The following is a 14,432-nucleotide window of genomic DNA, read 5'->3' on the forward strand; positions in this document are numbered from 1 at the left end:
GATTGTGTGTGTGTTTATGTGTATGTTTGTTAGGTATTTTCCAAAGATGAGAGCAGCATCCCACAAATGCCCTTTTGCAGTGTGATTGCAAACTCTTCATTAAGAGGTGGAGTTTATTTCCCTCCTCTTGAACCTGGGCTGGCCTACGACTTGCTTGGACCAATCGAATGTGGCTGAAGTGAGGGTGTCTGATGTTTGGTCCTAGGCCTTGAGAGCCCTTGTAGCTTCTTATTTTTGCTCTCTTGGAAGCCAGCACCAAGTAAGCCCTGGATCTTCTGCTCAAGGGGCCATGTGGAGAAGGGCTCTGGAGGATGAGAGGGCACATGAAGAAAAACCAAGCTCCCAGCCACCAGCAGCTCCATCTGCCAAGCATGTGTGTGAGGCCATGTTGACCTTCCAGCCCAGCTGAGCCTCCAGCTGCATGTAGACACACAAGTGAGCCCGCGTGAGACCAGCAGAGAAAATGCCCAGCCATTGCACAGAATCATGAGAAATAACAAATTATTGTGGTTCAAAGCTACTAAATTTTTTTTTTTTTTTTTTTTTGGTATGCGGGCCTCTCGCTGTTGTGGCCTCTCCCGTTGCGGAACACAGGCTCCGGACGCGCTGGCTCAGCGGCCACGGCTCACGGGCCCAGCTGCTCCGCGGCATGTGGGATCCTCCCAGACCGGGGCACGAACCCGTGTCCCCTGCATCGGCAGGCGGACTCTCAACCACTGCGCCACCAGGGAAGCCCGCTACTAAGTTTTGAGTGTAATAGAAATAGCCCACGAGGGTGTGAGCATGTGGGGTACACAATTCCCATCTGCTGAAGATCCATGAGTTCCTAGGATCCAACCCAGAGCCAACTTATGTCCTCAATGTCCTTGTTTGAAACTTTTATGAAAATTTTCTTTAAAGACAATATTTTTAGAGCAGTTTTAGGTTCACAGCAAAATCAAAAGAAGGTACAGAGATTTCCCATATATCCTCTGCCCTGCACATGCACAGCCTCCCCCATTATCAACATCCCCACCAGAGTGGGACATTTGTTACAATTGATGGACCTAACACTGGCACATCTTAGTCACCCAAAGTCCATAGTTTTACAGTTCACTCTTAGTGTTGTACATTGTATGGGTTTGGAGAATTCCTATGAAATTTTCACAGATTTGGACCATCCTCAGGGAAATCCCAAAGCTCAGAAATTATTTTGCCTCCTGGAATCTTCCACATGTAGTTGAGCCTTAGCAATTCTTAAGAAGGATCTGAAATGAAAGAAAAATTTAAGAAATGTATTCCTGTGGCTTCACTTTGGCAAGGTTCATGTTGAGTGTTCAGCTAAGTGCTCGTGTTAATAAGCCAGATAATGTTTCCCAAGACTGCTATGGCCTCAGGGTTGGCAGGATTCGAATGGCCTCCCGGCATCTCTGACATACCTATAAGGGTTGGATTCAGCTGGAATGGACCCAGGTCTCTTTGGGCTAATATGCTATTTCCTTAAGGCAAATGCCACGTCACATCCCCTCCTAGAAATCTCCACAAATAACAACCCCAGAAACATTGACAGAATATTGCTTTAACTGAAGATTTCAGGAGAACATAGAAGAGGTAATGTCACACATCACATGGTTAAACTTCCATCTTTTGTAAAGTTCCTCACTATATGGCCACGTCACTCTGTCCTTCCTCCCCATAATCTCTCCTCTCTGCTCTCTAGCCACAGCCCTTTCTCCAACCACACCGTGCCTTTCAAAACCTCTTCAACTTGCATGCTTCCTTTGGCAAAATCTTTAGCAAACCTGCATGTCTCTGGGGGACCTTAGTCCACTTGACACATGTGGACATCCAGCGACATCATCTTCACTGCTCCAGGCAGCCCTTCTGGTGTGGATTCCATGCCTGCTGGAGAGCTCATCCTATCTTCAGCTGAACTCTTTGTCTTGTAACTTCAAATCTGTTGCTCCTTGTTTGATATCTTGGGCCATGCTAAACAAATCGAATTCCTCTTTCTTACAATAGATATTTGGAATACAGCCATATTTCCTCTCTTCTCCTCTTTCCCTCCCTTCCTCCCTCCCTCATTCCCTTTTCTTTCCAGAGCAGGCGTTGGCAGACCTTTTCTCTGATGAGCCAGATAGACCTTGTGTCCCTGACTGTCTCTGTCACAACTACTCAGCTCTACCACTGTAGCATGATAAGCAGCCATAGACAATATGTAAACAAATGGACATGGCTGAGTTCCAATAAAACTTTATTTGCAAAAACACACTGCAGGTCTCGTTTTTCCTGACCCCTTGCACTGGCATATTCTCTCTAGACTGAATATCTCTACCTCTTTTGACTATTGCTTATTTGTGTGGCTTTGATTTTATTCTCCATTGTGGCAACCATTTTCTAAATGCCTGTTAGTTTATCTCCCTTAAAATGTGGCCCTGAGAACAAGATGCATACTCTGCAAATGTGATGATGTAACACTTTCTCCTGCTGCATTTTGAGCAGGAGAAAGAGAGCAGGAGTGACTATCACACTTGGAAACTCCAACTTCGTGAAAATTTGGTGGGACATCTCTGTGAAGGATGTAAACCTATTCATCCACAGGCTGGCAGGAAAGAAACCAGAAGCATGATCTGTCGAGTGTGAATTTAATATTTGATGTACAGAGATCTCTGGCTTGTCTGATTGAGATTAGAAGGGGAGGTCTTGTCCACAGAAAATAATTTCTATCCCCAGGTGAGGAACCAGCAGATAATCGTGTGAGCAGAACTTCCTGAGAACAAAGATGAGGGGAAACAGTGGTGTTAGAAGAGTGAAGAGGTCAATAATTAAGGCTACGACTGTGCTGGGAGAGGAGAAAGAAGAAATTAGACTGCCAGGTGTGAATAACAAGAAATCTGATTTAATTAGCAGTGCAGGACAGACACTGAAGGCTTCTTTATTCCTCTCATAATCAAAAGTTTTTGCTTAGACTGTGTGGGGGAGGAAAAGGCACGTATGTTGAGAATCCTGTTTCAGTAAGTATGGAAGGAGGATTTTGGAAAAGGTCTCAGAAGAAGGAGAGACACGTGGGAGCTCATTGGAAGTCCCCAGAGGCTGAGCCCCCTCTTGGCATGAGGCAGGGTTGGGAGGGAGCGGGATGGCATTCAATCAGGTCTTTACTTGTCCAACACAATCACCTCTTAAACGTTGGCTGTTCTCACAGCCTAGTCCAGACACTGTCCTCTGCTCTCTCTGGACCTGCTCCTAGGTTGGCCCTTCCATTTCCATAGCTTTAGCTGCCTCTCCTTGGCTGATGACCCTCAAAGGTCCATCTCTGTCTCATTTGAATACCAGCTTAACACATCCAGTGTTTTTCTTTCTTTTTTCCGCTTGTCAGCAAAGTCAACATCTCATGCTTAACACGTCCAAAGCCAGCAAAGGCAAACTCTTTCTTTTCGTCCTCCTCCCTCTCTGTGCCCCAGCCATGCCTTCCCCATTCCTTAAATAGCGCACTGGCTACCCAGCTGTTCAAGGCAGTAAACCAGGCATTGTCCTCTTTTCCCCTCTCCCATCAGCAAGTCCTGTGATTCTGAACTTTATCTCAACTTGTCTGTTTTCTCTATCTTTGCTGCCAGGACAGGACATCATATCTCAGCCGGGCTACGGCAGTGGTCTCCTAACTGGTTTTCCTGCTTCTGCTCTCAACCCTTAGCAACCCATTTCCCGCCTGGAAGCTAAAGGGATCTTAAGGTCCCTGCTTTGGCTTCCCACTGCATAGAGAAAAAAAGCCAGACCTTGGGTCTCCTTCAGGCTCCTGCCCACCTCTCCACCTCCTTCCTGCTTCCTCTTCTTTGCCTACTCTGCTTCAGTCACCCTGGCCTCCTTTTGGGTCTTTGGACTCAGCAATCTTTTTCCTACCCCAGAACCTGTTATTCTAGCCTGGAATGATTTTCCTCTGCTCCTCCCCAAACTAGCCTCTGCTCATCCTTTAAGTGTTAGCTTAAATGTCCACTCCATAGAGAGGTCTTTCCTGACCCCTTTTATGAAGAGGACTCTTTGTTATTCTCCACTTCAGCCTCTTGCTACTCTCATCATGGACTTTATTATTTTTTCTTTTTCTCCCCCAATAGCAATAAGCTCCTCAAGGGCCAAGGCACACCTACCTTGTTCATTGTTCTGTCACCAGCACCCAGCCCAGTGCCTGACACATTTCTGGATAAATAAGTCCAGAGTGAAGGGGTTAAAAAAATGGAGAGTTACTTCTCTGAACTATAGATGATGAGATTAAACACCTTGTGTTTTCCTTAGTCAGAAATTATGTGCAATTAGGCATACAATAAGTGATGATGATGACAACATCTGTGTCTTGCCTGATGTTCATCGCCAATCACTAAATTAGTTGTGCCTCTTTTGACAGTTCTGCTTTCAATATAATGATTTGTTTCTTTTAACTTATGTCTGTTGGCTTTGTTTGGGCTTGTTAGCCTAACAAAGTGGCAGATTGTGTTGGTATTTGCTCTATTATTTACAATGTCATTAACTTTAAAAACGCCTTTGCTTTGGGTAAGAAGCCCTAGTTAGGACAGTGTATTAGTCAGGATGGTTTGGGTTATGCTGTTGTAACAACAATCCCCAAATCGTAGTGGCTCAATACAGCAAGGTTTATTCTTGGTCATGTTATGTGTCTAGTGTATATCTGGGCATTTTGGGGATAGTGTGTCCATTGTTAGTCACTCAGGAGTCCAGGCTTTTGAAAGTTCCATCTGCATGTGTCTCCTTGATAACCAGCACAGGGGAATCCTACAGTCTCTTAAGTGTTCTACCTGGAAATGACGTGAGTTACCTCTGCTCATGTTTCATTGGACAAAATAGATCACATGGTCATGCCTAACTTCCATGTGCCTGGAAGGAGAGCCAAAATATTTGTGAACAGCCTCATTGGCTGCTCCCATCAGTTACACAGAAGAACTCACTTAAATACAGTTACTTATTTGTGATTCCTCCCAAGTTCTGAAGCGAATTCTAATCCGTTAGCCTTCAGAAGATATGTTCATTTCCAAGCTCTTATTGGGCACTGTTTTGTTTCAGAATGTCAGACTTAAGACTGTTCTTGGAGGACAGTATGGTGTAATGGTTAAAAGCAGGGCTCTGATGTTAGTTTGCTTGGGTTCAAGTGCAATTTCTACTGCTTGTTGGTTGTGTGATCTTTACCTTTTTATGCTTCATCAGTAAAATGGAGACAACAACAACAACAATAATATTATCATCTATCCCTATGGGGATATCCCAGTGATTGAAACATATGGGCTCAAAGTACTATTTATTATTATTATTGGTTTGGGGGGTTAGTTACTAAATTTTGTCAAAATTAGGAGTTCAGCAACTTTGAACATTTGGTTGGGATTTATCAAAGGAACAGGTTTCTGAAGAGTAAGGATTAGGGAGAGGGGCAAAACTTAGTTGGTGTTTTAAAGATTGTGGATTTTATTTGTACAGACTTGGGGCTGAGTTCTATCTCAAGTGCCAGATAGTGAGGCAGCCTTTGCTAAATTCCATTGCTTTCCTGGGCTTCAGCCTCATCTATAACAAATGGAGTTAAGAGCATCCATTTTTCAGAGTGGAAATAAAGATGATTAAGTCAGAGGGAATGGAAGTAACTTCCATCGATGATCAAAAGTGTTAGTTTACTTCCATATTAAATTTCTATTACTGGGTAACAAATTACCACAAACTTAGCTGCTTAAAATAGCACCCGTTTATTATCTCATTGTTTCCATGGGTCAAGAGTCTGGGCAGAGCTTAGCTGTGTCTCACAGGCTGTAATCAAGGTGTCAGTCAGGGCTGGGGTCTCATATGAGGCTTGGGGTATTCCTCCAAGCTTATTCAGTTTGTTGGCCAAATTCAGTTTCTGCGGTTGTGGGGCTGAGGCTCTCAACTCCTAGAGGCTGCCCCTCTCCACAGGCAGCTCACAGCATCACCCTCTGTTTCTCCTTGGAGGCCAAGGGGTGAATCTTTCTGAAACTTCACTTTCTTTAAAGGACTCCCCTGATTAGGTCAGGCCCACCCAAGGTGATCTGTCTTTTAACTCCTGGTAGACTGATTAGGGACTTTAATTACATCAGAAAATCCCTTCCCCTTTGCCACGTAACCTAATCACAGATTCTGACCACACTCAAGGAGAGATTATACAGGACATGGACAACAGAGGGTGGGAATCTTGGGGGCCATCTTAGGATTCTGCCTACTGAAACTTCCTTCCTTCCAGATGAGCAGATGTTGGTGGGGGAGGAGGGGTTTTCACAGATGAGCACGTCCCAGAGGTTGAGAGAGCCTGGTGTTGGCCTAGGATGGAGGAGGCTGAGAGGTAAGTGTGAAAAACTTTGTCCAATTTGTGCTTTGTTGGGGCCGTGCTTTCCTAACCAGCCACAACCAAGGTAAGACCCGGTTGTTTAGATTCCTTTTCTCTCTTCCTCCCGAGGCAGTGTCTGCAGTCCCCTAGCCCTCCCCCTCCCAACCTAAGACCCACGAGCCATGAGCTGGAATCATGAGGTGCCATGATCAGAGATGCAGGTGAGCAACAGGTGGGACCACAGGAACAGAGCAACACCCTTGATGCTTCTTCCCAATGGTTCCGCAGACTGCCAGCAAAGGAAAACAAGTCTCGGATGAAATAAAATCCAGAGAGAAGACGAATTTTAAGTGGTGATTTTTTTTGGAATCTACCAGATGTCAGAGGCTCTTTGAAACAACACAAATGCTGTCTCAGTTCCGCGGAAGGAGGCCCAGAGAAGCGGTGTGAGTTTCTGAGAACCAAATTACCAACCACCTGTGCAGAAAAACAGTCTCTTCGTGCTCACGGGGCCGTGGGGTACACTTGATAACAAGTGATATAGTAGTCAAGGTCGGCTAGACATAAAAAGCCACTAACCCTGAGGTCTCTAGGTTCTTCTCAGCCAAAGCTTGAGTGTAACGAGGTCATTGCCAGGGAGCAAGCTGAGAGGGTCACTTCGAGACCGCTTTGGACTGGCCTGTGACAGATGCCCACAGCTCTACTAATGGAACTGCAGGGAAGGAAATACCTGGTGACGTCTTGATCAGCCCCAGAGCCCCCTTCCCTCACTCTGCAAATGCAGCTCCTTCTGGGCTTTGAAACACACTCAGTACTTGTCAATAGCTGCCCCACGGAAGGGACGGAAATTACTTGCTTGTACATCACTGCCAGGCAGGATGGGGAAGGACCCTCCTCTCTCAACAAAAAGGGTGGCATGATAGAGTAAGGTGGAAGGTCAGTTTGGATTATGAAGTATTCTTAGAATTGATGCAGCTCCAAAGGAGGAGGGAGGGCCCCAGCCGGCCTGGGTTGGGAATGACATTGATAAATCCGGTGTCACCCATGGGATACAGATTAGAAGAAGCCTTTGTCCTCACCCGATGCTAAATGGGCTGCCTGTGTGATGAACTAATATTCAGAGTGGGGAAACAATTGCAAAAGCCCACGTATCATCGAGCTTGTTGATAAATGTTAATGAGACAGGAGCAAGCACTGAGATGGGGCAGTATTGATTAAGAAAAGAAATAAAAAGTGCCGAGCAGTTCCTGACATTTTGTTTAAAGTGTCTCTTGCCACAGCATACAATCCTTGTAAACCTTTGCTGTGATACATGTTATTGTCTCCCCCTCTTCTTCCCTGCTCTCTGCCTTCCATTCATTCTGTTGCTCATTCATTCATTCATTTAACAAATATCTGAGTTCCTACATACATATCCACATATACACATAGTGCTACATACTAGAGTTAAAATAGTGGACAAACTCCCTCTGGGAGGTTATGGACAGTGGTAGGAGAGATACTCTAAAAGGCAACTTCAAGGCATGGCATATAGCTTGGGAAAAGACAAGGACCCCTTAATGGGGGACTTGGGGTGAGAAGGCTTCCCAGGGGAAGTGATGGCTGGACTGAGACTGAGATGGGGGCCTGGAGGAGGAATGCTGAAAAGCATCCCTGCAAAGGGTCAGGGGACAGAGCTTCCCAAGGTTATGGTGGGCACCTGGGATGGGCAGGGAGAAGGGTAAGAAATGAGGCAGAGGGAAGTGTGGTTAGTGGTGTACACAGTGGGTTAAATTGTGTCCCCTGAAAAGATATGTCCGAGTCCTAACACCCGGCACCCCTGAATGTGGCCTTATTTGGAAATGGGGTCTTTGCAGATGCAATCAAGTTAAGGTGAGATCATACTGGATTGGGAGCAGGGAGTTCTAATCCAATGACTAGAGTCTTCACAAGACAAAGAAGAGGGAGATGTAGATCTAGAGACAGAAAGATACAGGGAGAAGGGAATGTGCGATAAAGCCAGAGACTGGAGTGATGCAGCTACAAGCCAAGGATGTCAAGGCTCGCCAGAAGCCACCAGCAGCTGGAAGAGGGAGGAAGGAGTCTTTCCTAGAGTCTTCAGAGGGAGCACAGCCCTGTTGGCACCTTGATTTTGGACTTCTGCATCCAGAACTGTGATAGAATTAATTTCTGTTGTCTTAAGCCAACTTGTTTTCTATAGCAGCCACGGGAAACCAACAGAGGGGTGGAACGTGTGTGGGGAACATACCTGTTCCTCCAGTTTCTACGAGGAGGAAAGCCGTGTAAACACCAGAAATGTGATATCGGGAGTTGCCGACTCCATTGCCCACAGGGCTGGATGGGGCTGGGGGCAAACAGAGGCCCCACCAGGAGGTACAGCCACCCCTCTGCTTCGGTTGACTGTGCCGTATGGTATGATTTTTTAGTAGGAGTTAGAAATCAGATTTTTAAAAATACGTGGAAATCCTCTTTTAAAAATATTGGCAGCTAGTTAACAAAAATGTAAAAACTGTGCAGGCAAAACCAAACAGGTGTGCAGCTCTGATTTGGACTGTGGTCTAACCATCTGAGACCTCATGAGAGAAGTTTAAAAGTAAGTGATATTATCTATGTAAGTTGCCAAACACAATTCTGTTTGTTTTGGGACAGTATAAAATTGACCAATTTCCCATTAATATGGAAAAAAACATATACTGGAGAAGAGCTGGGTGCTATCTCCAGGGAGACCTGAAATGAGCCTCACAGAGACAGCAGAGGTCTATTATCCCCCCACCCCCAAACTTTCTGAGGCAGCGTCCCTCCATATGAAGAGAATTTCAGGCCCTATTCTGAGGACAGTGGGACCTCAGACTTTAATGTGTACATACAAATCGCATAAGGATCTTACTAAAATGCAGATTCCAATTCAGTGGGTCTGCGGGGGCGGGAGAGCGCTGAGGTTCTGCATTTCTGAAGAGATCCTGAGTAGGTGCTGATGACGATGCTGCTGGCCAGAGGACCTCGCTTTGAGCAATAAAGTTTTCAAGGCACTGTGCACATCAGAGGAGAAATTCCTCAGCTCTGGCATGCATTGAATGTAGCCTGTCTGCCTACTGTCTGGAGACAGATGGGGGGATAAGCAGAAAAGGTGGGAACTACCTTTACTTTCAGATGCAGGGGGTAGGGAGAGTCGCTCAAGGTGACAGAAAGGTTTGGGAGAGGTTCTTCTTGCTGCCTTTGGCTCAGGAGATGGAGCGGGAAAAGAGTGAGTCTGATAGAGAGGAAGCAAAGGCATCTGGGGAACCAGCTGCCCTCCCTGGACCAACTTTTGAGTTCGTCCTCGTGGAACACTGCTCTCTCTCTTTCTCACCCAGGCCTGTGGCATCTGGCCTCTCTTCTCGTGCAAACATTTTTCTTTGCATTCCTGGAAAAATTGGACCCACAGACTGAATCCACCTTGGGGCAGTTTAACTTGCGTGACCAGCACTTACTCAGCAGATAATCACCAGCCTCATTAACCTTGGCTCATTCTCAAGAGGGTTTTTTTTTTTTATTGGGGGGGAGAGTTGGTGGTAGTTGTGGTGGTGGTGGAACTTAAGAATTATTCTTTGATAATTTCTGGAGTATGTCGGGAGCAGGGTCATTAATTTTGTTGAGTCAACACAGCTGGTGTTCCAAGACCTGTTTGTTGGTGTTGTTGATGTGTGCATGTATGTGTATCATGTGAGGTCATATGTACACATTTGTTTTAAAAGCTGACTAGTGACCTCTCCCTGGAGGCGTCTCTTACCCACCTGGTGTTGCCAGGAGATATGAAAACTAATGCCTTGGGTTCTATTAGCATTGTGTTTCTCAAAACAGGGTCCTTTTTCCACCTGCATCAAATCACCTGGAGAGTGTGCTAAGGTGCAGATTCCTGGGCACCACGAGGGACCTGCTATATTAGAATCTCTGGTGCTGGAGCCCAGGAATCTGCATTTTCCCAACCCTCCCTGGTGACTCTGATGTACAGAATCTGGAGAATCACTGCTATAGGTGAGACTCACAGAGTTCTTTCTGCATGTCTGCTGGGCCATCCCACCTACCTTTGGGTGGTTGTCTTGATTATACTTGTATTGTATATTACAAAGCACTTGTGTTTCTCCCGGATCACTGGGTTGACGTTCTGAATGAACACTGTGGCCCAGTGGAGTGACCTTTGCTGCTCACATTCATGTCCTCATGTTCTGTCGAAAGCCCTGGTTATCAGCTGGGTACTCCCTCAAGACCCCACAGCTTGTAGGTGGTGGAGTCAGGATTCCACCCCCGGCAGCCTGGCTTTGAAGTCTGCTCTCTTGTCCACTATAGCATGTGGCTGTTGCAGACACTCCTTTGTACACAGAGCTTCTTCTTGCACCCATGACCACCTGCTTGCTTAGCTGTATGGGGGTAGACCAGATGTACCAGGAAGTTACCACACCGGAAACATCCTCAGCCAACCACAGGCAGCTTCCTTCCAGAACCCATCTTCCTTCCACTTCAGGAGACAAGGTTCTGAGACTCGCTCCAGGTCGTTTCCCTGAGTTTCCCAGTGTGACTGAGCCCCAGTTGCCCATAGTAGAGACCTGCTCATCACACCTCCTGTATTGGCTTCCTCACTGTCTCACATTCCTACTCCCCAGTCGTGCTTCTTAGGATCACCTCCCAGATCAACTACTTGTACCCAAACCCTTATCTCAAGGGGTCTGCCGGGACATCGTCTGCTTTAAACTGCCTTAAGCATATCATCTCATTTAATCTTCACATCAACCTTGCCCAGTAGGAACCATCATGCCCCACTTTATAGATGAAGAAATGGGGGCTTAGTGAATTGAAGCCACTTGGCCAAGCCAGGACTGGAACCCAGGTCTGTTGGCACCAATGCCCAAACTCTCAGCCTGTACTTTGTACGGTGTTTTTAGGTAAGCGGTGGGTGGTATGTGGGGTGTGTTGGGTTGGGTGAGTTCTGATCTTCTCTTGCCACACCCGCCTCCCTCCGAGCCGAGAGGGCATTCATGGTGCACCTCTTTAAATTGACAGTATGGGTAGAGAAGGCAAGAATCCTGACATCAGGCACCACGCCCCGTGTTGAGCCAGTGTGCCTACCTTGGGCCCAGCTTACTTGTGTCCAAGCCTTTTGATAACTATGTGGGCTGAACTTGGCAGAGCGAACCCCAGGCAAGATAGACTCTTTCTGGTGGAGCCCCCCGCACCCCACTGCCCTTGGCCTAACCACTGCCGCCAACCCCCAACCCCTGTGAGCAGACCTTTGGGTCCCAGCGAAATCCTTCTGTCAAAACTGACTTTTCCTGGTTGGAAGGCTTGCAGGGTTTTTGTGTTGATCGATTTCAAGTCTGTGATCTTGTTTGTGGCTGCCTGGGTGGTTCCCAAGGTCTGCCTTCATGTTATAATTTTGCACTTGAGCCCACAGGCTATTCTGCCAAGAGCAGAATTTCTATTTTAAAAGAAGTAAATAATAAACCTCTCTGGAATGGTAATAAACTTCCAGAGTCTCCTGGGGTCCAGTCTCTCACTTGCTCATTTGGTGAATTCAGCAAGTTCTCGGGAACCAGAGGTATGAGGCAGTGAAGTCACACAATCACCGGGCAAATATCTATGGAGTATTAATATTTGCGGGCCTGTTAATGTGTAATCACATTGGCGAGAAGTGCTATTGTGGAAAATAAATGGTGATTAGAGAGAGAATAAGAGTAGGCCAAATTTTATCACCGTTACTGGGTTTGTTGTATAGATTATTACAGAATTTATAGATTTCATAATTAAATCATTATAGATCTTGTAATTATTATGCATAATAATAAGTATAGATGATTCTCCATGCTTAGTAATATAAAGCACACATACACATACAAATAAGTGGGATTGTACTGTATATATTATTCTTCAATTTGCTGCTTCTTTTAATGTAGAATATATCATGAACATCTTTCCAAGACAGTGCAGAAAGACTGCCTCATTAAAAAAAACTCCTTGTGACAGAAACTTTCAAACATTAACAAAAGTAGAATAGTAAGATGAATCCCCCTTTACCCAACTCAACAATGATCAACTCTTGACCAAACATGTTTCATCTAGATGCCCCCTCCATCCGTTTCCCCACTTCCCATATTATTTTAAAGAAAATCCCAAACGTTGTATCACTGAATTTATAAATATCTCAGTATACCTTATTCCTTTTTAACTATTATTTAATATTCACTGATAAACATACCATAACTTATTTATCCTGTCTCCTATCGATGGGCATTTCATCTGTGTTTAATCTAGATAAAGACACATTTTCTAGTTGCAAAGTGAATTAAATGAAAGTATTTTTTCCTCCTCTGAAGGGGACCTTACATTGAGGATGCAGACTGTCTAGACTTGTAAAATGACAGTTCACTTCGTTGTTGCATCTTGCCATTCCAGGCCCAGTGTAGAGGAAGGAACAGGTCTCTGAGCCAGGAAGGAAGGGAGGAGGTGTGCTGGCCATGGTGCTGGGGTGAGGTGGTCATCCCCACAGCCTGGTCAGGGAAGCACAGCAGTTTCACCAGTGGGTCCCAGCAAGTGTTAGGGCCATGGAATAGACTTGAGTGTTGTAGATTCCTGGGGCTGCTGCAACAAATCACCATAACTGGGTGGCTTAAAACAACAGAAATCTATTCTCTCACAGTTCTGAAGTTCAGAAGTATGGAATTAAGGTGTTGGCATGGTCATGCTCCCTTGGAAGGCTCTGGGGGGAATCCTTTCTTGCCTCTTCCAGATTCTGATGGCTCCTGGCAATCCGTGGCTTGTGGTTGCATCACCTCAATTCCTGCCTCTGTCTTCATATGGCCTTCTTCCCTACATATCTCTATGTCCTTTTCTTATAAGGACACTGTCATTGGACTTAGGGCCCACCCTAATAATCTCATCTCAATTCTTACCTTAATTATATCTGTAAAGACCCTATTTCCAAATAAGGTCATATTCTGAGGTTGGGGGTAAATGTGATTATTTTGGGGGGATACTCTTCAACCTACTACAGGAATTGTCCTGGTATTTCCAAGTGCCCAGGCAAAAGGCCAAGACTTTTCTGAGGCTGAATGGGTGCTACAGGCCAGGCCACAGAGCAGTTAGGGCGCATTCACCTGCAAGCAACCAAGAACCCACCTCTTGGCATGTGATTGGGAAGATCCACAAGAAGCCTAGAGGTTGGTGTTTCTGGGGATGGTTCAGAAACTTCATGATGTCAGGGCTCTGGGATGGGGATTCTGCCACTATCTTGGCTTTTTCCCCATGTTTATAAGATGGCTGCTGTGGCTCAAGCAGGAAATCTTTATAGAGCTCCATGCAAAGGTCTGGAGAGAGAGAGAGGGAGGGAGGAAGGGAGGGAAGGAGGAGGAGGAGGGGAAAGAGGAGGAGGAGGGGGAGGAGGAGAGAAGAAGAAGAAATGAGATTAGTCTTTCTATGAAGGAGTAGACATCTTCCCAGGAGACATCCCTTTGCATCCCATTGGTCAAGACTGGGTCATGTGGCTGCCCCTAGCTGCAAGGGAGCTGGGAAGGCAAGCATCTCTTTTGTTCAACCTCTGTAGATGGAGCTAAGAGAGAAAGAAAGAGCAGAGGAGGGACCTCTACCCATGGATGGACAGCACCCCCCCCAACTCTTCCAAATAAATTTCCAGCTAATGCATTGTGCTCTTCTATTTCACTACATTCAGTCTCCCCACTGCAAGAAAGTCCTATCATCTTGTTATCTCTCAAGATCTATGTGCATGAAATCAATCGCTGTGATACACCATATTAACAAATTGAAGGATAAAAAACATATGATAATCTCAATAGATGCAGAAAAAGCTTTTGACAAAATTCAACACACATTTATGATAAAAACTCTCCAGAAAGTGGGCATAGAGGGAACCTATCTCAACATATTAAAAACCATATATGACAAACCCACAGCCAACGTCATTCCCAATGGTGAAAAACTGAAAGCATTTCCTCTAAGATCAGGAGCAAGACAAGGGTGTCCACTCTCACCTCTATTATTCAACATAGTTTTGGAAGTTTTAGCCACAGCAATCAGAGAAGAAAAAAAAAGGAATCCAAATCGGAAAAGAAGAAGTAAAATTGTCACTGTTTGCATA

At 45.6% G+C, this 14,432-nt stretch overlaps 1 protein-coding gene across 1 annotated transcript in view; it reads right to left on the reverse strand.

Annotated features, from left to right (window-relative positions):
• The window catches only part of LOC114894311 (ectonucleotide pyrophosphatase/phosphodiesterase family member 7-like), a 44,870-nt gene extending 40,531 nt beyond the window's left edge, over window positions 1-4,339 (reverse strand). Inside the window, 1 exon segment of the mRNA XM_029220847.1 lies at window positions 4,329-4,339. Coding sequence (XP_029076680.1) covers window positions 4,329-4,339 — 11 coding nt within the window.
• Between the last annotated feature and the right edge of the window lie 10,093 nt (window positions 4,340-14,432).

The sequence above is a fragment of the Monodon monoceros genome, unplaced genomic scaffold (assembly GCF_005190385.1).
Source record: "Monodon monoceros isolate NGI ecotype Baffin Bay Population unplaced genomic scaffold, NGI_Narwhal_1 Super_Scaffold_13, whole genome shotgun sequence".
NCBI lineage: Eukaryota > Metazoa > Chordata > Mammalia > Artiodactyla > Monodontidae > Monodon > Monodon monoceros.